We start from the raw sequence: 25976 nt of genomic DNA, 5'->3' as shown, positions 1-25976 counted from the left end.
AGGATTTCTCATCCTGAAAAAAAGAGCATGCTACAGAGAAATAAAATCTCCTTTCATTTGTTTTTTTTTTAATCTGGACATACAACCCGCTATAAAGAATGCTACAGTGATCTGGCCATCTTTACTTTGGTGCCTGAGTTGCTTATTACATCATATCCTATGCAACCTTTCTAATACAAGCTGAATGGACCACTGACTTCTGCTTGACAAGTGGCCCTACTAATATTCAAAACTAATTATTCAAGTTTTATGTTGCTTGTTTCTTTCTAGAGTCCTGTAAAAAGATAAAGTAATCTTAAAAGTTTTAATCAAGCATTGTGTCTTTCTTGACTGTTAACAATTCTCAACTTATAAGTTAATATGACCATTTAAAATTGTTTACATTGCTAAAAATTTGTATGGCAAAGGCGTCTTGTGCAAATACTGCCAAGTGGCTGTTACAACCAAATGTATGAGCAATGATTAACATTACATTAATGAGAGTCATATTTACAATCATTTCATTTGTATAAAACAATTTTTGTACTGCAATAAGGATTTGTAGGATAATAGAAATATAACATTCCAATCCATGTCAGGATATTTAATTGGTTGTGACTTGACTAACAGGACATGGAAGGGTAGATGTTTGCCATTCACAAAATAAAGTTTTATGTTTAATTCATAAAACTAACAGATGATATAACTGTCCATCACAAAAAGGCCATATTAGAAATTATGTGATATGATGCTGTGTAAAGCCTGGAAACAAATCTTGAAAGGCATGCATTATATCCACATCATACAAATGTGACTGTTACATATTGAAAGCCATAATGTCTGTAAGTGATTATGAACATTAACATTTTGAGGTCTGGCAACACTGGAAATTCAAGAACTTTAGATGGTATGTGAATCTTGGTTTAAAGTGGAGGGTGATACATCTCATACTATCTATGTCCAGGACCTTCGGTCTGTACCACTTTATCTAATATAACCAGCTCCAATGTTGTGACGTAATGTGAAAAGAATGACCCTTACAACCAGCTCACACTAACCTTTAAACATATATAGTCCTTGAAAAAAATAAATGTAGAGTTTTTCTCAGGTTTTCATACTCTGAAAAGATTTGTTATATTATTACTCCTCATGTCCTACCACTAATCTGTTTCCAGTGCCCAGGTTTCCACATTAGCCAAATAACTTCAGGAAGCTGCATAGTACAATCAGTCTGTCATGTGCATTCTTCCAGGTCTAAGGATCAACATGTTTGACTGCTTTTATGGCACATGACAGCATCACTACTGTAATCATTTACAGGTTCTGTATTATAAAAATCTCTTTAATGAACATGTTATTTGTCCAGTAATATATGTCAAACTGTGCAGAGAGGTTTCTTTTGATAAGGCAAGATACTGTGTACAATTTACTCACGTGCTTTTCCAAAATGCTAAGTGTCTGGCCATCTGCCTCCTTCAGCTGGCTGCAGCGAACCTAGAAGTAAAAAAAATATAGTTATTAGAAAAATACCACTGGAGCAATGATGTTCACTGACAAAAAACATGCAAAAATGCATTTGAGTAAATATGCTGAATCAAGCAGCTAGTCTAAGTGTGTGTGTGTGTGTGTGTGTGTGTGTGTGTGTGTGTGTGTGTGTGTGTATATATGTGTGTGTGTGTGTATATATATATATATATATATATATATATATATATATATATATATAGTACAGGGTTCTGGTTTCACACTAGACCAGACATGCATTTAAACAGAAGACTTGCCACAAGTGTTTTCTTAAAGGTGGGACATAATTCAGGTGATCTAACCTTTTGAGATTTCATGGTTTTGAACTCAAAATGCTGAAAAGTAATTGGTTTTATTGTGAATCAAGAAGTGACTACTTTGACCAATGCCTTTGCTTTTCAGGCACAAATTATCCTTTTTTGTTAATTGCATGATGTCTCATTGGCTGTGATAATACTAATAAGAACTGGTGACCCCTTTTAACTTTTTTTATTTGGTTTTAAAACAGTAAATGAATAAATCAATTATAAAACAAACAAATAACTATTTACATAGGTCCACAGCTGATCAATATATGAAAGTTATACATATCAACAACAATTAATATTTTTTCAAGCAAGTCTTTAAGTTTAAGCCAAAATTTATATAAATGTGTAATGTTAAACGTTTTTATATTTACAGTATGCAATTCACTACTGCACACAATTTTTCCAGACTAATAAATTCAACACTAGAGGGGATAACTTTACTTTTCCAGTTGTTAGTATTTTCTGGCTATAGAAAGAATAGATCAATGAAGAAGCAGTTGGGTTTTTGAAATTATCTCAAGAACTGGAGCATTAAGTAAAAATAAAGATTTAGAAATATTACATCTATCTGACCATAGAGCTTGAAAGAATGTATTAATTTATTTCCAGAATGGTGAGATGATTTCATGCTCATATGCCATATGTGTCCAATCAGCTATTATTTCAGAAGCACATCTCCAGCATTTAATTCTATTGATTTATACATAACTGTAATTTTGTTAGGAGTGACAAAAGCTCTGTATAAGAATTTCCAAGTGAAAAATTTTCAATATAATGAAGATGTAGTTTTATCTGTAGATTTTAATATTATTTTCTTATATTCTTCAGAGAAGTCTTCATTGTTTATTTTTAATTAATAGTTTCAATAGCAATTATCTAAATATGTGAAATCTAGCTTAAGAATTTTGTAAATTTGTGACAAATATGATTTTTCATTGCATTATTACTGATATTTATTAAGAATTCCAATGATTTTGGAAACAATTTCTTCAAACTGACTAATAGAACTAATTATATGTTCTAATGAATTATCTATAATTCCTATTTTTATTAAAATATCATCAGCAAAGAGTTGACTATTTAATTCAAAATCTTCTTTTATTTTGATACCATTAATGTTCTTATTTGATCTAATACTATAAGACTATTAGTAAAGGGCTCAATAGCAAATGTAAAAAGTAAAGATGATAATGGATGGCCTTGTTTTGTGCCTTTTTGTAATTTAAAGGAATTAAAAAGAAAAGAACCTATTTTAACATAAGCACAATAGTTATTGTGCAACTTAGAAATATTGCAATTAGCTCAAGTGATAAATTATACACTTTAAGTGTTTTAAAAGGCACGACCAATTAACTGAGACAAAAGCCTGATCTAAACTGAGACAAATGATAGAAAGTTATTTTTTATTTTTATTTGCATAGTCTATTAATGTATGTATTCTTATTATATTATCCTGTACTTGTCTATTTAAAATAATCACAGTTTGATTATTATTAATTAGTTTAGGTATAACTAGATTAATTATGTTAGCTAAAATAGACATGGACATTTTGTAGTCCACATTTAAAAGTGAAATGGGTCTGTATGATGAACACTTTGAAGGATCCTTTTCTTGTTTTAAAATAGGTGATATAAGGGAATATTTCCATGATGGGGGACTTCAGCAGTTGTTTTTATTTCTCTATAGACCTTATTTAATATTTTAACTGCATCATATGGTAGTATTTTATATAGTTCTGGTATAAGACTATCTAAGCCCAATGCTTTACTATTTTTTTGTACTTTTTTATTTGATCTTTTATCTCTGTTAAAGAGAGCTGGTGACCTTTGATTCTCTGTTAGAATGGTCTAAGGAAGTTTGTAATTAACACCTACTTACTCATATTTTTTGCTTTCCATTTTGAAGTCCCCATCCATATGTGTAAATGGCAATTGGTCTTAGAAATAGTGTAAGGTATTTGGGCTTCACATGGAATTTTGCAAGCTAGAAGGAGTTTGTAAATCACCTTATAATGAAAATAAACTGAACTGATATAGATTAGGGGAAAATAAATAAAAAACATAAAAGAATATTTATCTTCTGGTATTCAAGAAACAACTTTGAACTTTCAGCTTATAGTATCCATAAACAGTGTTGAAAACAGATCTCATGTTAATTAAAAGGAGGATAACATCTTCTGAAAAGGAATACCACCAAAATAATGAGGATATTTTATTTGACCATGAAACAATCCATAAACAAACCCATTAGCAAACAAATACTCTTTTTGATCCTGAACTCATCATTGTACAATTTGAAATTCTTTCCATTTGTAGCACTTTATTCACAGCATACATAAAGACAAACAGTAAACCAAAAGTAGACACTGTATATTGCAAATAAAAATAAAGAAAGAAACTGAATTAAAATGGAAAGAAGCATAAAAAAGAATTAATGGGAATCATGAAGTATTTCTGTAGGTCTCATGCCATAATGACTAACAAGTCTAGTTATCATCATGAGCAGTATTACAGAGAAAAAAAGGACTGAAAACAATTATGAAAGACAAAACTCACAGATAAAGTGTAGCATTTACCATATGTTACTATTGTATTTAGCTTAACTTTATCACCTAACATTTAGCAAAAGGAAAGAAACATATAATGATTTAAAAAGTATATGATGGCATCATTTTTTCAATTACTCTTAAATTCTTAGACTTCACTATTACTTCCAATAATGGTACACATATAGTCCCCGACTCTACCACAAAACTGTTAGGTATTATAATTGACAATAACCTCACCTTTGATAACCACATTAATAATACTATTAAAACCGTAAACAGAAAACTTGGCTCCTTATATAGAATTAAAACCTTTCTAACTACACAGGCCAAAATTACACTTGCTCACTCTCATCTTACTTCTACTCTTCTTTATGCCTCACCCATATACACTAACTTAAAGAAAAATAACCTTACTAAACTAGCAAATGCATACTATAGCATTGCCAGATTTGCTACTGGAAACCCATTTAGAACTCACCACTGCCAGAATCTACTACAACTAAACTGGCTAGAACTGAAAAATACACTACTACTCTCCCAACTTACCTTTGTTCACAGGATATTTAACCAGCCAAAAATACCCCTATACTTTCTGACCTTATCTCTCCCTATTCTAATCTAAATTCACTACGCTCCTCTAATAAACTTCTTGTGAAGCTAAGTCCAATAACATTGCAGGTGATTCTCTATTCTCCAACACCATAGGTAAATACTGGAATCTACTACCTACCACTCTAACTATTACATCATCACCCTTCCTCTTTAAACAAAAGCTCAAGCAACACCTAAAAACACTCTGGCTATGCCCATGCATCAATCCCGACTAATCTTATACACCCTCTCTTACCTCTGTTCACTCACTCCCTTCAGAAGACTATCTCAAAAACACCTTTGTTAATTAGCCTCTGATACAAATTAATTTAGAACGTTGTATGGTTGTATGGTTTATAATTGCTTATGCAATTTATACTCTTCATGAATGTTTTACTAAAGTATAACTCCCCTATTCTTAAACTGTAAATAAAAGTAAATGTCCTTCCCAGTATAAATTTTCTACTAGTATATTTTAGATTTAACCTTATTTCTGTTTGTATTCTTACTAACTACTTGCTTTTATTATGTAATGACTTGTTTTGTATTAACTTTAATGTGGAGCATTTCTCCCCGGGCCTCTGCTGAAAATGGACATATATCCAGTTGGACTAGCCCGGTAAACAAATGTAAAATAAAATAAATAACTCTGTGTATGTAATATTTTTGCTTAAACTATCACTCATTACCTAGCTACTGTCTCTGTGGTACAGATGGATAAACTCCTTAACTATGATTCACATATCACAGGAATAATTAGCAGTCCAGGCTATGTAGAATCTAGGTTGGGTAGGTTGGAGTGAGAGGCCAATGCCATCTCAACCATATGGGTTAAGGAAAAAAGAGCCTGATCTTCTGAACTACTGATACTGAGGAGATACTTAGGGATACCACAGGAAATGCTTAGGGTTGTTGATGTGTGTTCCCTAATAGTCAGTAGTCATCTTTGTATGGATAGGATTGTGCAGATCACACATTTTCTCAGATGTCAGGGTGCTTTGAGATTGAAGGGAGCTGGGACTAAGCAATGACTTTGAAGAATGTGTAAGTGATGGTCTCCCATGACCAGGTCTTACAAGAAGAATGAATGAATTAATAGTTTTGAAGCATCAGTGCAGAAAAATGAGAATACATGTATAATACTCATTACCCTCTTTCAGTCTATGCAAATATCAATAGTAATCTTCAGGTCATACTGTTCATTTTTCTATAGCCTCTAAAATTTAACAAAAAATAGTGATGTCTTATACAGATGTAGATAAACTAACTCTCTACTGAAATTTTATACTCAAAATGCTGAGTGCCAGCAAAACAACAACAAAAAGACCAAAAATCCTGGAACGGAGTGAATCTCAAAGATTGCTCTTCATATTTAAACTTTTTTATGCAGGAGGGCAGGCTTCCCACATCCCCAAAGTTTATATATATATATATATATATATATATATATATATATATATATATATATATATGGATCCCTGTCAGATCCATGAAGTCACACTTCCCCGATGACCAAATCACTGAGACTACATCCACGACAACACACATCCCCAACAATGGTAAGTATAAGTATTACAGAATGGAATGTATTCCTGTTTCCGCAAAACAACTAAAAAACAAAGAGTAACAAGCCCCCCTGCACCCACATGTCAGTGGCTGTGCCCCGCACATCCCCTACTTAAATATACCAACTTTGAGATCGCACCATATTTCAGAAATGGGAATACATCCCATTCCACACTACTCATCATTGTCGGTAATCTCCTCCATCGGCGATGTGGTCTCGGTGATCTGGTCATCAGGGAAGTGTAGTTTTGTCGATCTGACAGGTTCCCATATAGATATATATATATATATATATATATATATATATATATATATACCAACTCATGAAGTACAATGGATTAGCAAGGAGGAAGTAAGGATAGCTATGAAGAGAATGAAGAATGGAAAGGCTGTTGGCCCAGATGACATATTTGTGGAAGCATGGAGGTGTTTAGGTAAAATGGCAGTGGAGTTTTTAACCAGATTGTTTAATGAAATCTTGGAAAGTGAGAGGATGCCTGAGGAATGGAGAAAAAGTGTTTTAGTACCGATTTTTTAAGAATAAGGGTGATGTGCAGAGCTGTAGTAACTATAGAGGGATTAAATTGATCAGTCACAGCATGAGGTTATGGGAAAGAGTAGTGGAAGTAAGGTTAAGAAGGGACATGATGATTAGTGATCAGCAGTATGGTTTCATGCCGGGAAAGAGCACTACAGATGCAATCTTTGCTCTGAGAGTGTTGATGGAGAAGTACAGAGAATGTCAGAAGGAGTTGCATTGTGTTTTTGTAGACTTAGAGAAAGCATATGACAGGGTGCCTAGAGAGGAGTTGTGGTATTGTATGAAGAAGTCAGGAGTGTCAGAAAAGTATGTAAGAGTGGTACAGGATATGTACAAGGGTAGTGTGACAGCGGTGAGGTCTGCTGTGGGAGTGACAAATGCGTTTAATGTGGAGGTGGGGTTACATCAAGGATCAGCTCTGAGCCTTTTCTTATTTGCAATGGTGATGGACAGGTTGACAGACAAGATCAGACAGGAGTCCACGTGGACTATGATGTTTGCAGATGACCTTGTTATCTGTAGTGGGAGTAGGGAACAGGTGGAGGAGACCCTGGAGAGATGGAGATATGCTCTAGAGAAAAGAGGAATATATGTGTGTGAATGAGAGGGAGGATAGAGGAATGGTGAGGATGCAAGGAGTAGAAGTGGTGAAGGTGGATGAGTTTAAATACTTGGAGTCAACAGTTCAGCGTAACGGTGAGTGTGGAAGAGAGGTGAAGAAGAGAGTACAGGCAGGATACAGTGGGTGGAGAATAGTGTCTGGAGTGATTTGTGACAGACGAGTACCTGTAAGAGTGAAACGGAAGGTCTACAAGAGGGTAGTGAGACCAGCTATGTTATATGGGTTGGAGACAGTGGCATTGACAAAAAGGCAGGAGTTTGAGCTGGATGTGGTAGAATTAAAGATGTTAAGATTTGCACTGGGTGTGACAAGAGTGGACAGGATTGGGAATAAGTATATTAGAGGGTCAGCCCAGGTTGGAAGGTTTGGAGACAAAGCCAGAGAGGCAAGATTACATTGGTTTGGACATGTGCTGAGGAGGGATGCTGAGTGTATTGGGAAAAAGATGCTAAGGATGAAGCTACCAGGTAACAGGAAAAGAGGAAGGCCTAAGATAAGGTTTATGGATGTGGTGAGACAGGACATGCAGGTGATTGGTGTGACAGAGCAAGATGCAGAGGACAGGAAGAAATGGAAACAGGTGATCTGCTGTTTTGACCCCTAATGGGAACAGCCAAAAGAAGATGATGATGATATATACCAACTCCAGGATCACCATACCTTGGAGAAAAGGGAATATTCAAAGAAATGGCCATTTAAGATCATTTGTCAGCCATTCAGTCTCTGTGCATTTCAAATGCCTACCAATAAAACCAAACTGACTGACAGGCCATTGTGGTAATTATTACTGTTATACATTGAATTTTTCGACCCTTTAAACAAGGTCCATATAGAAATTGATACTGTAAACAAACAATGTACATTGTAGTCAATGCACTATGCATGTACATTTTGAAGAATGATTGCTTTAAATTACTTTTCTTTGCATGCCACTTTGTTCTATTTGTCTGAGCATTGCACAATGGCAGGGTGCAGTACACACACACACACACACACACACACACACACACACACATATATATATATATATATATATATATATATATATATATATATATATATATATAGATATACCAACTCCAGAATCACCATATCTTGGAGAAAAGGGAATATTCCAAGAAATGGCCATTTAAGATAATTTTTCAGCCATTCAATCTCTGTGCATTTCAAATGGCTACCAATAAAACCAAACTGACTGACAGGCCATTGTGGTAATTATTACTGTTATACATTTAATTTTTCTACCCTTTTAAACAAGGTTACTATAGAAATTATTACTGTAAACAAACAATGTACATTTACATCAAAAGCAGGTAGCCCAATGTAAGGAACTCTGAGAAAGGCTTGTTTGCCGAGGCGCTGCAGTTTTATTATTAAATATTTTTCTGGTGAGCAATTCTGCAGTCAGTCCTCTTCACTAGCCATATTGTTGTTAGCTCAATGTAGGGCCATAATAATGTAAGGTAGAATCATAGTACATAATATACAGCTTCAGAATTTTCTGTATACTGTCAATACCTCTGCTAGATATAAAGTTAACGTAATACAGTTACAACTCTTTAGACAGCCCATCACCCCTTATTCTGAGATCATGGGATTGCAGAGTATCTCTTAACACTATGTTACTAGACTATTTCCATTAAGTACCTATTCGCCCTTGGTACCTTGACACAGTATCTCAATTGACTAATGCTCATGCATGACTGTAATCTGCAAGTGAGAGGTGTAAATACCCACCTAAGTTGGGGACTCTCATCAAAACATATTTTCAGCAACCGCATAGCTGTCAGTACTTATACCCACCTTACATCCATAATCCAGTCACCTAAAAGCAGGCTTTCTTATAATGAACTATATAAGAAGTTTATTTAGAAGCCTCAAAGGCCTCCATGTTGAAAGACCAACTCTCAAACTCCTTAACAGAGCAATGTAACCTCACATGTCATATCTCTTACCACTTTTCTTAAACTCTTCCCGACCTTAGAAGATATTGACATATGTGCCATTAAAGAAATGCTGTTCCAGTGCAGTGATGACACTTCTTCCCTACCAGTGTCAATGCCCATCACTCATTCAGACCCTCAACTGGGGTCAGCTCTGTGACCAGTGTAGGTGAGACCATACTTCTCCACAACTCCTTCACCTGTAGATTTATAAAAATTGATAACAGTCTTGAACTCATTCATATCCTAGTAAGTATTGTTAAGACCCCATACCATATTCTGGAAAATTATACAACCTCCTCTATGACGCCGACAGTCCATAAGGCATATTTAAATATTCTTGAGTTCCTTAGTATTGACCCAACTACTATTACTATTAAATATTTCGGTTATCTGGCTGCAAACTGGAATAGTTACACTACTACAAATAAACACACACAGTTATTTAACTTCATCCCTGCAAACTCACTTAACTAAACTGTACAATTCCCTACAAGAGGATCAAATGTATTGGATTTGGCCATTGCATACCTAACACCTTTATGCTCTGTACCTCTAATTACACCATCTTTGGATAGCTCTCAATATCCAGTGGGTCTCATCATTAGAACCCAAGATGAAACACTCACAATCCCTGCTATTTTCAAAGATTTATGCAAGGTGAATTTATTTCAACTGTATGATGACCTGAGGATGTTCAAGAGCCCCCAACTCTGAGGACTTAATAGCCACATTTGTGGAGAACATTTATTCTCATCACAATACATGCATTGAGACCTCTTTCCTCCTGATCGATAACAAATACAATGCCAAGTTTAGGAATAAACGTCTTTGGTGGAATTGTAACATAAGTTCTAGAACAAGATAAAAAAAATAACCATCTCTTGTAGGAAAAAAAGAACTGTCCTGAAAATAAGACTAAAAAAGATAAGCAGAAAGCTTAGAAATAATATCTTATCTTCCAAAACTTAGTATGAAATGAAACTGTCTGTAAAAGATGTAACTGTATTGCTCCCCTGTGTCATTCATCCATATATGGTACAGTCATTTCAGGTGCTATTATTTCTTCTCACATTTGCAGGATAAGCTGTTTAAGATCAATTATACAATGGCTGCTCATTGCTATTCAAAAATGAGCATGCTAATTGGTGAGTCCATTGTAAATCAAGCGCATACTGATAAAAAAAGTACAACTGCTGAAGTACCATTGGGCAGACAGACTTCCTATTAGGATATGCTGGGGGGTCACCAAAATAAAAAAAAAAATCAGGTATTTTCTACAAAACTAAAGAAACAGAAGCATGCCTGATTTTTCTTGTATTCTCCACTCTTCCTCGTAAAATCCTGACTTTTTAAACATGAAGAAATAGAAAGTGAGGTTCTCTTTTCTCTGTTGCTTCTCCTGTACTTCACTCACGTGCTGTGCAAGCATGAGGATGCAAGTCCCATACACATGCGCAGTCAGCCCACGTAACACTGTGGAAGAAGACTGACATGCAGTTATGCAAAGACATTTTAAGAAAGGCAAGCAATTTCTATCTTAAGTAATGTCATTGCATAAAAGCAATAATCCACTCCTGTTTATATCAGGATTTTCTCATAGTTGTTTTTGTTTAATCACTCAGACTTTGCCCTCATGATCAAACCACACCAACAGTGGTTAAATCCTGATATACCCATACACAGTCATGGATTATTGCTTAATTACTTACAAGGATACTTCTTGTTTCTTGATTAAAGTAATAGCATTCATGGGATATACTTGCAATTGTGTTTAATGTTATATTTTGTCACAACTGCAAGAGGTTACATTTTCCAGAGGTGGCTCGTTCACATTAGACTGAATTCATTTGACATGACAGTGTCACTTACTAGAATGAAGAATTTGAGACAGCAACAATTTTACAAAGTTATTACACCTTTTCTGCTAATTAGGATGACAATATAGAAATTAAATGCATTTAAAAGGAATGAACAACAATACAATAAATATTGAAAGGGAGTATTGTATTAAATATCATCAGGAACTATGACAAGTCATGAGGTGATCTATTACAGGAACAGGATTCAGTATCTGATCTTAATATCACCTCTCTAGCAACACTATTCCCGCCACACCCATCCTGAATGTGAAAATAGGATCATGTCACCCTTAACTTTACAACCCCTTGTCTTTGTATGAAATGTAATTGAATGGAATGTAAATGAAATGAAAAGCTATTTATATTTCATAGTATGAATTCTGTTGAATAACATACACTACTCTCACTATTCTCAGCATTGTCTCTACTCTCACCTATGTCTTGCAAATAGTGTTACATCCAGAAATGAACACAATACCCCATTGCAAAATGTCTACAGAGAGGAGTACCAGCTTTTTTCCTACTGGAGTTTCTCTTCCTTCTTTTGTCTGTATATAACCTGCAGTTTGTGTCACTTTATCACACTGACTGCTTACCTTTATATTACCTGCTATGAGGGACCCCTGATTACTTTCAGTTGCATATCCTTGCATAGGATTTTTGTTTGCCAGGTGTGCTGTTTTGCTTTCCTTGCACTAATGTTATATCACATTCCTCCAATCTAAGCATATTTCCATTCTTTATAGACCTTTTTATGTACCTGATTCCATCTTGTCCATTGCATCATCAGTAGAAAAGGCATACTTCTATCTCTTCCACCCCTTATGCTATGGCATTCAGATAGTCATTGGAAAGGACTGGCCCTAATTCTCCACTGTTAATTTTCTTGCATCATAATGCATTTCCTTTATTACAACCCTGTCTGTCCTTTTCTCTGACCAGTGTTCTGCCTACTGCACTTCCTTATGATCCACAATAAAATTGTCTATTTATTTTCTGTGTGGTCTTAGCTTCTGTACCATCCAACAATGAATCCTCCCTATACCAGTTTTCAACTGAGTCATTGCTCCATGCTGTGTAAGTCCAGCACAGAGGTGACTGGAGAGGACCATCATCCAGGCAGCTTTGGATGTGTTTTCGCCCTTGCTAGAATCCCAGCATTAATTGATTTCTAATGAGGATCTAACCTACGTCCTGATGATTGATGGAAGCACTCACATCTTCAAGCAGTATACTATTCCTTCATCATACATGTGTGCCTCCACCTCTACTCACATTCTTATGAGGGCTGCCATTACCAGTTTGGCATGACTAAGCTCACATCCTTAGTCTTGATTGTTTGTGTTCTGGTGCAGTGCAAGCCATGTCTTGCATGATGGAGACTGGCCTATGAAAACCACCACTCCACCTACAGATTAGGTGTATCAACAGTGGTTGGTCACTTCAGTTCTTCTCCCACTCACCTCTGCCAGCACCTTTGCCACTATTCAATCTTGGGTGATCTGTGCTGTACTCAGAACTGCTAATTTGTTCACCAACTTTTTCTGTTATACTTTATCAGATGTCTTCCTGAAATCTAAGTTGGTCATATCTGCAGACCTATTAACATTCATCTGTGTCTTGGTTTCTTTAAATCCTTACCTCACTTTCTGGTCAAATTATTTTTTTTATGATAATTACAATTTAACTTAAACTGAGAGGTTTTTTTTTTTGTTAATTATATAAGTCCACAGGGCACATGTGCCCTTTAATCAGCACAGACATGGGAATGCCATCTGTTTAAAGGATTTGCTTACAGTCATACAATTTTCAAGTGGGCTTTAGAGGATCAAACCCCAGAATTGCAAAATGAAAAAAAATGGTCATAGCCTCAATGCTGCACCAAACTGCTAGAAACCGATCCTCTAATGATCTCTGGTCTTGCTCTTGCAATTAGTCTTGTAATGTAAAATCAGACTTGCACACTTCTAATCAACTGAAAAGCTATGCTCCTTTTCCAATTAGCTGAAAATGCCAGTCTCTGGTATTATCAGATGTCCTTACATTCACAGCTGCAGTATTTATCACATAATGGATTCCCTGCCATGGAACCTTGACATCTGTCCAGTCTACCAAAGCCTACCATTGCTTTAAGGTATTTTGAACATCACCCAAATGCTCCTCGCATAGTGTAGGGCATATAGGTGATGTTCAAGCATACCATACTTAGGACATCTTTGCCACCAGTCTGAATGCTGTTTCTAATCATAAGTCTGTTTGCCTACATCCATTTCTGCCAATTTTACTGCATTTTTGTATTCCGGTGATTAGTCCTGTTTGCTGAAGTCCTCACCACTGCAGATAAGTACCTAGTTGGGGTTTTGTCCATTGTCTTGAATTATTTTGTGCTGTTTGCAGTTAATGTCATCCAGGAAGGGTAAATGCCAGTGTGGGAGACAGATTCTCCATAAATACCACCATGATAAGTTCCATTTTTGCTTAGGAGCTTCTCACGGCCATACATCTTGTTCGATTTGTAAGGCATTTGTCCTGAAACCCCTTCATAGCAGGCTTTCTTCCCTTTCATCGTATCTTGAGGACCAGTGTCTTAAGCTTCTTGCTAAAGATACAGTGGAAGGAACTTCCCACTCTGAAGGTCAGCTGTCAAGGAAGAAGAAGATGAAAAAGGTAAGACTGGAATCTTCCACTGTCCATCCTCTGCTGGGTGTTTCTCCTGAGGTTGTTACAAACTCAGAGGCTCACCTGACTGTGTTGTCAGATTTCTCTGCCAGGTCCGGGGGTTTGGAGGCCAATGAGGATCTGGTGGGCAGCATGTCCTATGAGACTTTGCATGTGTCCATTTCAGACATTCAGGGGGAACCATGGTTGATTGTTTCCAAGGGGTCAAGGGAGGTTCTGCAGATTCTTCTTATGGAAGAAGTTCCTACTGTGGTTGCTGAATGCTGTCCTGAGTCAGAACCTTCTCAGTTTTCTAGGGAGGACATACCCTTAAAAAAGAATCATAAAACTGTACATGTTTCTTCTGCTCCTAGGGATCCACAAAGTGAGTGTCAGGCCTTTAATCAGGGGTTATTTAATACTTTACTGTCATTAAGCCTCCTCAGGAGGTTTCCGTTCCTGCTCCTCCTTGGTCCTCTTCTCCACTTAAAAGGCCCAGAGAACTGAATTTAACTGAGGAAGAGTTGAATTCTAATGAAGAATACCTTACTTATTCTAAAAGGCCCATAAAAATGAATTCTCCTGAGGAAGAGTTGGATTCTTATGAAGAATCCCTTACGTATTCTACCCAGATTCCTTCTCCTTTGGACTATGGGTCAGGGGAAGAGGAATCTAATAGTCTTGATACTCCTTTTGAGGAAATTTCCTTTGGGGACTCAATCTCTAGGATAATATAATTTTTTAAGTGGGATTGTGCTCAGGTTTCTGATATTCATAAGAGGTACTATGAGTTACTGCAGATGGAAACTCCTAAACCTGCCGCCATTCCTCCTGTTTTGGCTGCTTTACTGGATGTTTTTTCTAATGCCTCTAAAGTGCCTGATTCTCTGCTCCCTGCTCCCAAGAAGCCTGATAGGTTTTATAGGGTGCCTGAGGATTGTTTCTTTTTGTTCAGATGTCCTGCTGCTGACCCCTCTGTGGTGTCTGTGGCCTCTGATAAGCCAAATCAATTGCTTCCTTCGTCCAAGTTACTACCTTTTGACAAGGACAGTAGAGCCATGGACAGGCTGGGTAAGAAGATTTATACTTCTGCTACCCTAGCTTTTAGGGCTATTAATTATCAGACCCATATATCCAGGTATGTACTGGCTCTTCTTTCTCAGGCTTGTCAGCTTTTTTCTGACCTTCCAGAGTCTGAGAGTAAATCTTCTGTTCTTTCCTTGCTAGGGACTTCCTCTCAAGTAGTTCATCATTCTATCAAATGTAGTTATGATGCAGCAGATACCTCTTCTAGGGCTTTTGGTTCTGTGATGAGGATGTATTCTTGGCTCAGACTTCAACCTTTACCTGATGATATTAAGGTTAAGTTGATGGATGCTCCTCTGGATAATATTGTTTGGAGAAGCAGCTGCTGGTTTGTTTAAGTCTCTTCAGGGTAAAGGGAAGGCCTTACAGGAGCTTAAACATGTGCTTGTTTCTTGTGCCTAAGTTTCAGAGAAACTACCCTTCTAAGCCAGGCTTTGTTCATAGGCCATGTTACCCTCCTGCTGAAGGTAAAAAGGGAGGTAAACAGGATTGTCTGCCACTCAGCCTGCAGGGATTCAGAAGCCTTCCTTTTCTGATAAACCAGGTGCTGTCTATCTGCCTGTTCTCAGCCGCATTCTTCTTTCTCTTCACCTTTTTGTTTTTCTTCTTATTTGGCTTTGAATCATTAAGGATTCTTGGATTCTATCAATCTCTTGTCAGGGGTACTTCATGGTGTGGATATCACATCCTCCTTTTATGGGCATTCCTCAGCTTCCTTGGGAACAATTTCCTTTTTCCCAGAAGTTCTTTGAGATCCCTTGTCTCCAGGTACTATTCAAGAGGTGCCTGTGTTCCAAAGGGGGAAGGAGGTTTTATTCAAGAATGTTTCTATTGCTCAGAAAGAGGGTACTTGGAGAATGATTTTAGACCTCTCTCATCTAAACACTTTTCTGAAGGTGCCTTCCTTTTGGATGTTGTCCCTTCAGATTCTGTTTCCTCTCTTGCTCCCTCAGGCCTTTCTTCTGTCTCTGGATCTCAAGGATGCTTATTTCCATATTCTGATCCATCCTCTTTTTAGGATTTTTTGCATTTCTCTGTTGCATCCTGGCATTTTCAGTTTTGTGCTTTGCCCATTGGCCTTTCTGCTACCCCATAGGTGTTCACAAAATGTCTCGCTCCTGAGATTGCTTTTTGCAGGCTTCAAAAGATCCAACTATTTCCTTACTTGGACGACCTGCTCTTTCAGGCATCCTCTCTGGAGATCCTTTTGCAAAATCTTTGTTTTGCCATTTCTCTTCTTCAGACCCTGGGGTTCAAGATAAACTTCAAAAAGCCTTCTCTGGCTCCTTCTCAGGATCACGTCTTTCTGGGTTGCAGGATTCAGATGGTACCAATGCTGGTACTCCTGCCTCCTCCAAAGGCCTTAACTCTCATTTCTTATTTTCAAACTCTTCTTCCCCTGGCCTCCATTGCAGCCAGGGAGTTTTTGAGACCTCTGAGTTTCATGGCTTCTACCATTCTGATGCTCCCTCTGGCCAAACTTCACATGAAGAAGTTCCAGTGGTTTCTGAAGCTGGTGTGGGTTCAACATGTGAATCCTCTAGACTTTACAGTTCCTCTTCTTCCTTGTCTCAAGAAGGAACTTCTCTGGTGGATTCAGCAGTTGTCCCTGAATCCAGGGCTCCCTTTTTATCCCCCTCTTCCCTCTCAGGGATGTTCACAGATGCTTCAGATGTGGGATGGGGAGCAACTTTTGGCTCCCTGAAGGTACAGGGAGTGTGGTTGCCTCGTCAGCAGAAGGAACATATCAATGTCAAAGAGATGAGAGCTCTTATGCTGGCATTTCAGGCCTTTCATCCTCATTCCCGTCTGGGGCCTCTCAAATTATTCACAGACAATACTACAGTTATGTGGTGTATCAACAAACAGGGGGTAACAAGATCTTACCTTCTTTGCTGATTGGCATTTCTGGTATGGGAGCTGGTTGTCAACCATAAAGTGTCTCTTCAGGCAGTTTATCTCCCTTCAGATCAGAACATTGTGGCAGACACTTTGAGCAGGTCCTTCACTCAATCCCATGAATGGATGTTTCACAGGGATGGGTTTCTGGACATTGTTCACCAGTTGGGTACTCCTCAAGTAGATCTATTTGTCTCCCCTCTGATCAATCAACTTCCTCTGTTTTGTGCCAGAGTCCCAGGTTCTCTGGGGTGGAAGGTGGACACCCTCACATTTTCTTGGAAGGGGGTGTTTCTTTATGCATTCCCTCCCCTTCCTCTCATTCTGAAAGTCCTGTTCAAGGTTCAACAGGATACTCCCAAAATCTTTTTGGTGACTCCCTTTTGGCTGTGACAGCACTGATTCCCTCTACTTCTGCATCTAGCCAAGGGCAAACATCACAAGTTATCTCACAGGGTGGATCTACTCACATAAGACAAGGGATCTCTTATTCATCCTCACTGGTCCATGCTTCAGCTGACACTGTGGGTGATAGGGTTTTGCTCCCTCATAGACACCTTTTTTTTTCTGAGCATGTGCTGCAGGTCCTGCAGGTGTACAGGAAACCTACTACTAGGAAATCCTACTTATTTAAATGGAAGAGGTTTTCTATTTGGTGTCTCTCTTGTAACCTACTGTGGATGTTCCTTTGGTTCTCTCTTAATTCTGTGAGTTGCTCAGTGCTGGTTTGGCCTATTTTTCTATTAAGGCCCACTTATCAGCTCTTTCTGCTTGTCTGCCTTTTACTCCTCCTTTGGAGTATAGATTTGAGGCTAAGCAATTTCTTAAAGGCATCCTTAATATTAGACATCCCAGAAAATTTGTTCCACCTCCCTGGAATCTTAATTTTGTTCTTGGATGACAGTTCTTTTGTTAGCTCTTAATTCTGCCAGACAGGTGTTTGTGTTGCAAACTCTTATGGCTTCCCTGCCTTTTTTAATATTCCATAAGGACAGGGTGTCCTTGCGTATTAATCATTCTTTTACACCTAAGGTAGTTAATTAGTTGTCGCTTAATCAGCCTTTTAATGTTCCTACTTTTTTCCCCTCTCCACAATCTGACAGAGAGAGGATGCTGCATGCTTTGGATGTGCATAGACAGCTCAGATTTCATTTGGATAAGACTAAAGCTATCAGAAAATCTGATCGGTTGTTTGTTTCCTTTCATCTTAGGTCTTTATGATTAGCTGTTTCCAAGCAAACTATTTCTACTTGGATTTCAAGGACTATTTCTTTTTGTTACACTTTTCATGGCATGAGCCTTCCTTCTTCTGTAAAGGCTCATTTTACTAGAGCTGTGGCTTCTTCTGATGTTTTTTTCAAGGTCTTAGACACTAACTCCATACTTGAAGCAGCTACCTGGACTTCTGTGTATACTTTTACCAAACACTACACGTTGGATGGTATCTACAGAGGTAGAGCTGGTTTTGCTAATGCCATGCTTCATGGCTTCTTAGAGGGCTCTGCTGCTGCTTCCTCCTCCCAAGTTTCTTCCTGAGCTTTGGCACTCTCCCATTTGTAATAAATACTGCAGCCGTGAATGCAAGGACATAGTGCAGTTATGTAAAATCTTACCATGACAGTAGATGCCCTTGCCTTCACTGCTGCAGTATTCACACCCTCCCTCCATCTCCCTGGTCTTTTTCCTTCCTATATGTGCAGCTTCTCTTTAGTTTGCCTTGGACTGGTGTTCCTACTGGGGCAATCAGTTCTGAGGATGGTAAGCCTGAACATCACATTTATGCACTACGCTATGCAAAGAGCATTTGGGTGATGTTCAGTGTACCTTAAAGTAATGGTAGGCTTTGGTAGGCTGGCTGGATGTTGAGCTTCTATGACTGGGAATCCCATACATGAAGACTACTGCAGCTGTGAAGGGAAGGACATCTACTGTTATGGTAAGATTTTACACAAACTGTATTTTGTCTAAGAATTCAAGGGTGAAGTTCAAAAGGCTCTACCATCTTATATACAATATATATTTTATGAGGATTTCTTCAATGATAGAATCAATATCAATCCCATTTTTGCAGCTGTATCCACTTACTGGATGTGATACATCCTCTCTCTCCTGTTCTATAAATACCAGATAAATAACTAGTTAAGTAGCCATGCTATGTAACACACCTTTCTGTCTTTCTGCTTCGTAACACCTCTTTCTGTCTTTCTTTATTTCCTTTTAAAGCAATAAAGTACCGTTATCTAATTTCATGATTGAATTCACAGTTTCCACACTTTCAGCTTTACTTTTCTGAATATTTTGCATGCGTTCTTCTAATGTCTATGTAGTAGTCTGCTTTCATCCTTCTATTGCTTAAATATGCAACCTTTTACCTAACCTTTTGACACTTAATAATTGCACTGATTTTTGTTTTCTTTTTGATGTGCATATTTACTACATATTAAGATCTGCTACTTCTGTGAAAAGAATTGTTTTGTCTAGCAGTTTGGCATACACAGTTACAACTATGATAGTCTAATGAATTTTATCCAGTAGGCCCGAGTTCAATTCCTTCAGATGTTATCTCCAGACTATATGGTTCTAAGTGGCCCAGTTATCTGACCAATGTTCCTAGTCTGCATTTGTTCCCACTTAACAAATATCAACTGTCACTTCCAGTTCTATCATGTCTGTTTGTTATAGCTTTCCTAATGTAAAATTTAGGTTTATCGTGGCAGGAATTACATAGTCTAAACTTGTGTGAGTCTAGGCTCAACATACTTAATTTATATTTATAATTAATCTGGGGGGAGTCCAAAAGTAAAATAATAAGCAGAGATAGCATGCCCATTTAACAGTTTGAAATACATGCCACCTCTGACAGCACTGAGGAATAAAGCCCCTACTATGGCTCAGGAGACCTGAGTTCATTTAGCATCTCAGGTGATTGGTGGAGCTTGCCCATCCTGGTGAGTGGGTGGGGAAGAGCTGTGTATGTTCTGCCATGCCTCATTAGAGTGGGAGTGGTAATTCAAATACATGGATGAAGAGGGGGAATTCAGTTCGGCACACCACTAATACATGGTAACCATTACTGTAAGTGCACAGAAGCATGTTACCTCACTGGAACTGCATTATGGGTTTTCACAGTGACATGGATTGCTTAGCTGTCTGCACAGGGTGGAAGAGTGCTAATGAAAACTGTCTCATAGCCAGGCAAATGGCACAAGTATCCTTCAGGTCTACTATGAAAATAAAATGGATGAAAATTGAAGTAATCAGGGACATGACAACTTATTGTGACTACCTGTCTTAATGGACTCCTCCTCTTCCTCTGTGAATGAATCGTTACAGTAAAAAAAGTTATTGATAAAAGTAATATAGCCTCCAGTAGTTCTGCAATGAATGTTAACTCTAAAATTATACAACAACCCCCCCCCCCCATTAATATTTGAAAACGTGCACTCTGATTGGTCAGAGTGCACATTGTAAATCAGAGTTATAGTAATGGAAAAAGGTCCAGTCGCCTGGACTTTTTCCATTAGTATAACTCTTTTTTTACAGCAACGGAGAATGCAAGATCTCTGTTGCTTTTTACACACCGTCTCGCTATGTTAAACGAGTTAAACATAGCGAGACAGCTTTAAAAAAAGTAACAGAGATCTTCCTATCTCTGTTGCTTTTTTTAAAGGTGTCTCGCTATGTTAAATGGGTTTAACATAGCGAGACAGCTTTAAAAAAAGCAAAGGAGATTCTCCATTGCTTTTTTTAAAGGTGTCTCGCTATGTTAAACTCCTTTAACATAGCGAGACACTTTGCATAAAGCAACGGAGATCTTGCTTTCTCCGTTGCTTCCACCCACAGCTCTGATGTACTGCGTAGGCATATGCATGCGGTACATCAGAACTGTCGCAGAATACTAGACAGCTGTGGAAGTGCAGCAAGGAGGCATTATACAATGCCATTTTTTAAGAAAAGTAATTTTTTTTTCTTAAATAATGTCATGGATTTACCCATGGTTGTCTTTGTTTGGCCACTCGGGCTTCACCCTTGTGATCAAACCACACAAACCATGGATAAATCCAGCATTACCCACAACCAGGCGTGGGTTATTGCTATAACATCTCACTGTGCATTGTATGACTCAGTGATAAATGCAACAATAAGCTGTCACGTGTTCCTTTTTTTTTGTTTTATATGGCGTGGTTTCAAAATTAAATTATATTCTTACGTGACTTTTAGAAGACACTGACAACTACAAGTGTGGAATTATCTTCCATAGCTTTAATTTTTTTCATTTTCTGAAAACAGAGCTGTTGTTTTCTATATTCTTCATAAAATATTCATTGCAATTGGAAAAAATCTTTGTCACTGTCACAGAATCTTTTCAGTGCATTTTCTTTATTGCTAAATAAACGCATGCTCTGTTTTAACACAACGGCCACATCTTCTGTAGCTGCCTTTGTGCATGCTAATTCTAACTTTCCATGTATCCATTATTGTTATTCTGATCAGCGTCTATAGAATGCAAGCGCTTTTTTTCTGTTATGGCTGTGCAACTATTCTTATGTCAAGTGTTGAAATACTAACTAAAATACATAATGTTCTGTCCAGTTCCAAGCTGATTTTCATTTAAAATATCACTTTCACATGAATGAGCATTTGGAATTATGACCCTAGGTACCAGTATTAAGAAATTCTAAAAAACAGTGGGATCATTATGTCACAAAAATAAAAGTAAAATACAATAAATAAATAAAATTATATGGATGAAGAATTATCTGGTTTGTTTGTTTAGAGTTTAAGATGGTGATGCCAGATGTGCTGAGTGCTGATGCTGGTCACTGCTTCTTCATATTCCCAGCATGCAGATACCTATAACATCATCTAGTTACTGACCACTTCCATTCATCTAGCTCTTTTAAAGTTTCTGATTCATAAGCCTGAAATAGAATAACCTCAAAATAAAATCCCTGAATAAACCTAAGCACATGCTATAAAAGTTTTTTTTTTTAATTATTTCTGCCAGGGTGACAGCCAGACTTTTAGAACATCTGGCTCTGTGGTTCTTGGCAGGGGCGTAGCCAGTGAATTCCATTTTGTACTCAGAGATGCTTATTGCTACCCCCAATCTACCTGGCAGTTAAAAAGTGGTCATATCACTTGAGATGTTGCCCAACCCCGCCCCAAACTTAATGTGTGTAACATTTTCAGATGCTCAGTGAAAAACTATTAGAGGTATTGTTTTAAGATTTGCAGTCGTCGCTGTAACAAGCTATGCACATTTCTATAAGCATTAATCTACATGGTTACAGACATCACAGAGACTGATAAAACCCCAACGTCTCTAACATTTTCAGAAAAGAAGTGCACTCTTTGGAGTACAAAGAGTATGCCTGGCTACACTCTTGGTTCTGGAGACCCCCAACAAAAGGGAATAATTGGGATCAAGTAAGCAGAAAGAGTGAAAACCCACAGTATGCCGTAGTTAGTCAGTGCTTAGTTAAATTCATCGTTAGGATTACAAAAAAAATAACAATAGTTACATAGCAATCATAGGGGCCACAAGATGAATAGCCATATATACATTTAAGCAAACACATTTAAAAGTTTACAAGCACTGAACAGTGCTCACCTCCTAAATTAGGCAGTTCCATACATGATAATAGTGGTGAAAAGGTGTATCTATCCATCCATTCATAAGGACTAGCCTTAAAGGTATCCAGAGAAGTACTTTACTTGACCTGTAATGGCCACTTATTCCATAGGCTAAGAATATGTAAAAACCTATCCATAGCCGAACATAGGTATAGGCCAACTAGGCAGCAGCCTAGGGCGCCTCAGTAGCAGGGGTGCTTTTCCAGTATTTATTTGTTTACTACTTTCTAGTAAATAAATGGTTTCTTTAAAATATGTTGAATAAATACAGGAACAATTGAAGAATAAGACAAACTGTGAGAAAAACACAGAAAAAAATTAGTCCGGATGGTGTAGGTAGACCAGGATGGGGGCATTGAGTGGTGTGTGTGTGGGGGGTGCTGTGTAACTCTTTTGCCTAGGGCACCAGATGATGAAAGACCAGCCCTAAACCAGTCCCTCCTCTGAGTCTGGTTTCTTTGTTGCTGTAGATGTAGGTCCCTAGTGCGGATGACTGCAAGGCCACTTATTTTGCAAAGAAATAGGAGGTTGAACAGGATTGCAACTTTTTTGATTCTAAAAGCATGACATAGGTCACACTAAAACAGCCAGTAGGCTACAAAATATGAGAGTCATGCCAAGAACTTTATTTTTTTGATTAGAACCCTTTGGTGACTTTTCAGTTGAGCAATATGCTTACATTTATACATACTAAAGGTGGCATTGTATTCACTGTTAATTGTGATAAGGGAAGAGTACAGTGGTAAGATAACTTATTTCGAGATTTAAGATATTCCCTTAGGAATTATCTGGGCCCGGAAGAAGAATTTCCTGACTATGGTAGAAACACGATGGTCGAATGAGGAAGAATTGTCCACATAGGTACTCTGGTCTCTTATGACTGTAGCTGTCTTGAAAGGAGTTTCAGTTATAAGACATGAGGTAGGAGCTGCTTTTTTCCCACCAGGTATGTGTATATTCCAGCCTTTGCTGGAGCCTTTTAGTATAAGTGTATGAGTGGGTATCTGTTCCCAGCATGCAGTCACCAGCAAACTTAGTCAACTATACTTCTGGATTATAAATACCAAACAGGTGAAGGCTTAGCATTGATCCCCATGGTATCCAAAAAGTTAACATTTTATGTTCATAAAGGATTGCAACAATTTTCACAACTTGGGAACAGTCGGAAAACCAGTTTGCAATCCGGCAGACAGTGTATGGTTTTTACATTAAGTTTGCTTAATTTTATATTTTTTAATAATACCAGCAAAGGGCATAGTTTGAAAAGCCTTGTCTAGGTCAAGATAAGTAATGTGTCCAGAGATTATTGTCCACTGGTTTTATAACCTTTTCAAAGATGTTTGCTAGCTTCAGGAGATGGGGCCTATGTTGCATGAAACCAAAATGATTGTTGTCCAGATCAATATAGTTCTCTTTGTCTGCATAAAGGAGTTTTGTTAGGATTCATTCCATGGCTTTTCATTTAAGGCTGGTGAGGCTAATGTACCTATACTTACCTAGGCTTGTAGAGGGGTGACTCTGTGTAGTGAAGTCACAATGGGCACTCTCTAGACATTAGACACAAACTCTGTGTATAAGCTGTGAATGAGGCGTTTACATAGAGGGCTGAATAGTGCATACATGTCACTGATGAAAATGTAGCCTGGTCCATTGTCTGCTCCCATTGAAGTATTATTCCAGCCTTTGCAGGGATTGTGAGACTTGTTCCATGGTTAGTTCAAGGTAAACTAAACTCCAGGGATAGTGGGAGCAACAGTGTGGGTAGGTGGTGCAATTATTTTCACCTAATGCTATTATGCTCTAGCTGTATTGTTTTCCACTGACCTGAGCAAATTGTTTACATGTGAAAGTAACAAAACATAGAACCCTCTTGCCTTAATGTGAATCTCAGGACCTTATTATCATAGCATTTTCCTGCTAAAAAACAAGGTATAGTCATCTCCAAAAGGTCCATCCATAAATACAGTGATTGAAAAATATTTCACCTCAAAATTCAGCAGTGCTTTAACCCCATCCCCTCATTGTACCTGTTATACTTCTGATTATGGGAATGCAGTCTACCCTTATGACATCTGTCACCAGTCTAATAGCACTAGTTAACTCAGTGGGAATGGAGTCCACCCTAAATGTCATCTGTCATCTGTCACCAGTCTAATAGCACTAGGTAACTCGATGGAATTGCAGTCCACCTTTACCTCATCTGTCACCAGTCTAATAGCACTAGGTAACTCGATGGGAATGCAGTCCACCCTTATGTCATCTGTCACCAGTCTAATAGCACTAGGTAACTCGATGGGAATGCAGTCCACACTTATGTCATCTGTCACCAGTTTAATAGCACTAGGTAACTCAATGGGAATGCAGTCCACCCTTATGTTATCTGTTATCAGTCTAATAGCACTAGGTAACTCGATGGGAATGCAGTCCACCCTTATGTCATCTATCACCAGTCTAATAGCACTAGGTAACTCGATGGGAATGCAGTCCACCCTTATGTCATCTGTCACCAGTCTAACAGCACTAGGTAACTCCATGGGAATGCAGTCCACCCTTATGTCATATGTCACCAGTCTAATAGCACTAGGTAACTCAATGGGAATGCAGTCCACCCTTATATCATCTGTCACCAGTTTAATAGCACTAGGTAAATCGATAGGAATGCAGTCCACTGTTACCTCATCTGTCACCAGTCTAATAGCACTAGGTAACTCGATGGGAATGCAGTCCACCCTTACCTCATCTGTCACCAGTCTAGTAGCGCAAGATAACTCGATGGGAATGTAGTCCACCCTTATGTCATCTGTCACCAGTCTAATAGCACTAGGTAACTCAATGGGAATGCAGTCCACCCTTATGTCATCTGTCACCAGTTTAATAGCACTAGGTAACTCGATGGGAATGCAGTCCACCGTTACCTCATCTGTCACCAGTCTAATAGCACTAGGTAACTCGATGGGAATGCAGTCCACCCTTACCTCATCTGTCACCAGTCTAGTAGCACTAGGTAACTCGATGGGAATGCAGTCCACCCTTATGTCATCTGTCACCAGTCTAATAGCACTAGGTAACTCAACACAATATAGCAGCTGCCTTATACTCAGTGACAATTTACTATTGCTGCCAAGCAATGAGTTTATTTTGGAGATGTACAAATACTGCTTTAAATTTGAGGTAAACCTCTCAATCCACATGACTGTCATGAGTTACACAG

The 25976-nt window shown here is 37.9% G+C and overlaps 1 protein-coding gene across 1 annotated transcript in view; it reads right to left on the bottom strand.

The window, feature by feature from the left end:
- The window catches only part of PDE2A (phosphodiesterase 2A), a 1720394-nt gene that overhangs the window by 910104 nt on the left and 784314 nt on the right, over nucleotides 1-25976 (bottom strand). The window contains exon 7 of the mRNA XM_044072778.1: nucleotides 1414-1473. Coding sequence (XP_043928713.1) covers nucleotides 1414-1473 — 60 coding nt within the window. The remainder of the gene's footprint in view (nucleotides 1-1413; nucleotides 1474-25976) is intronic.

This window comes from Protopterus annectens, chromosome 5.part1, assembly GCF_019279795.1.
Source record: "Protopterus annectens isolate FY-2018-M chromosome 5.part1, PAN1.0, whole genome shotgun sequence".
NCBI lineage: Eukaryota > Metazoa > Chordata > Ceratodontiformes > Protopteridae > Protopterus > Protopterus annectens.
This window is presented reverse-complemented; position numbering and strand designations above follow the sequence as displayed.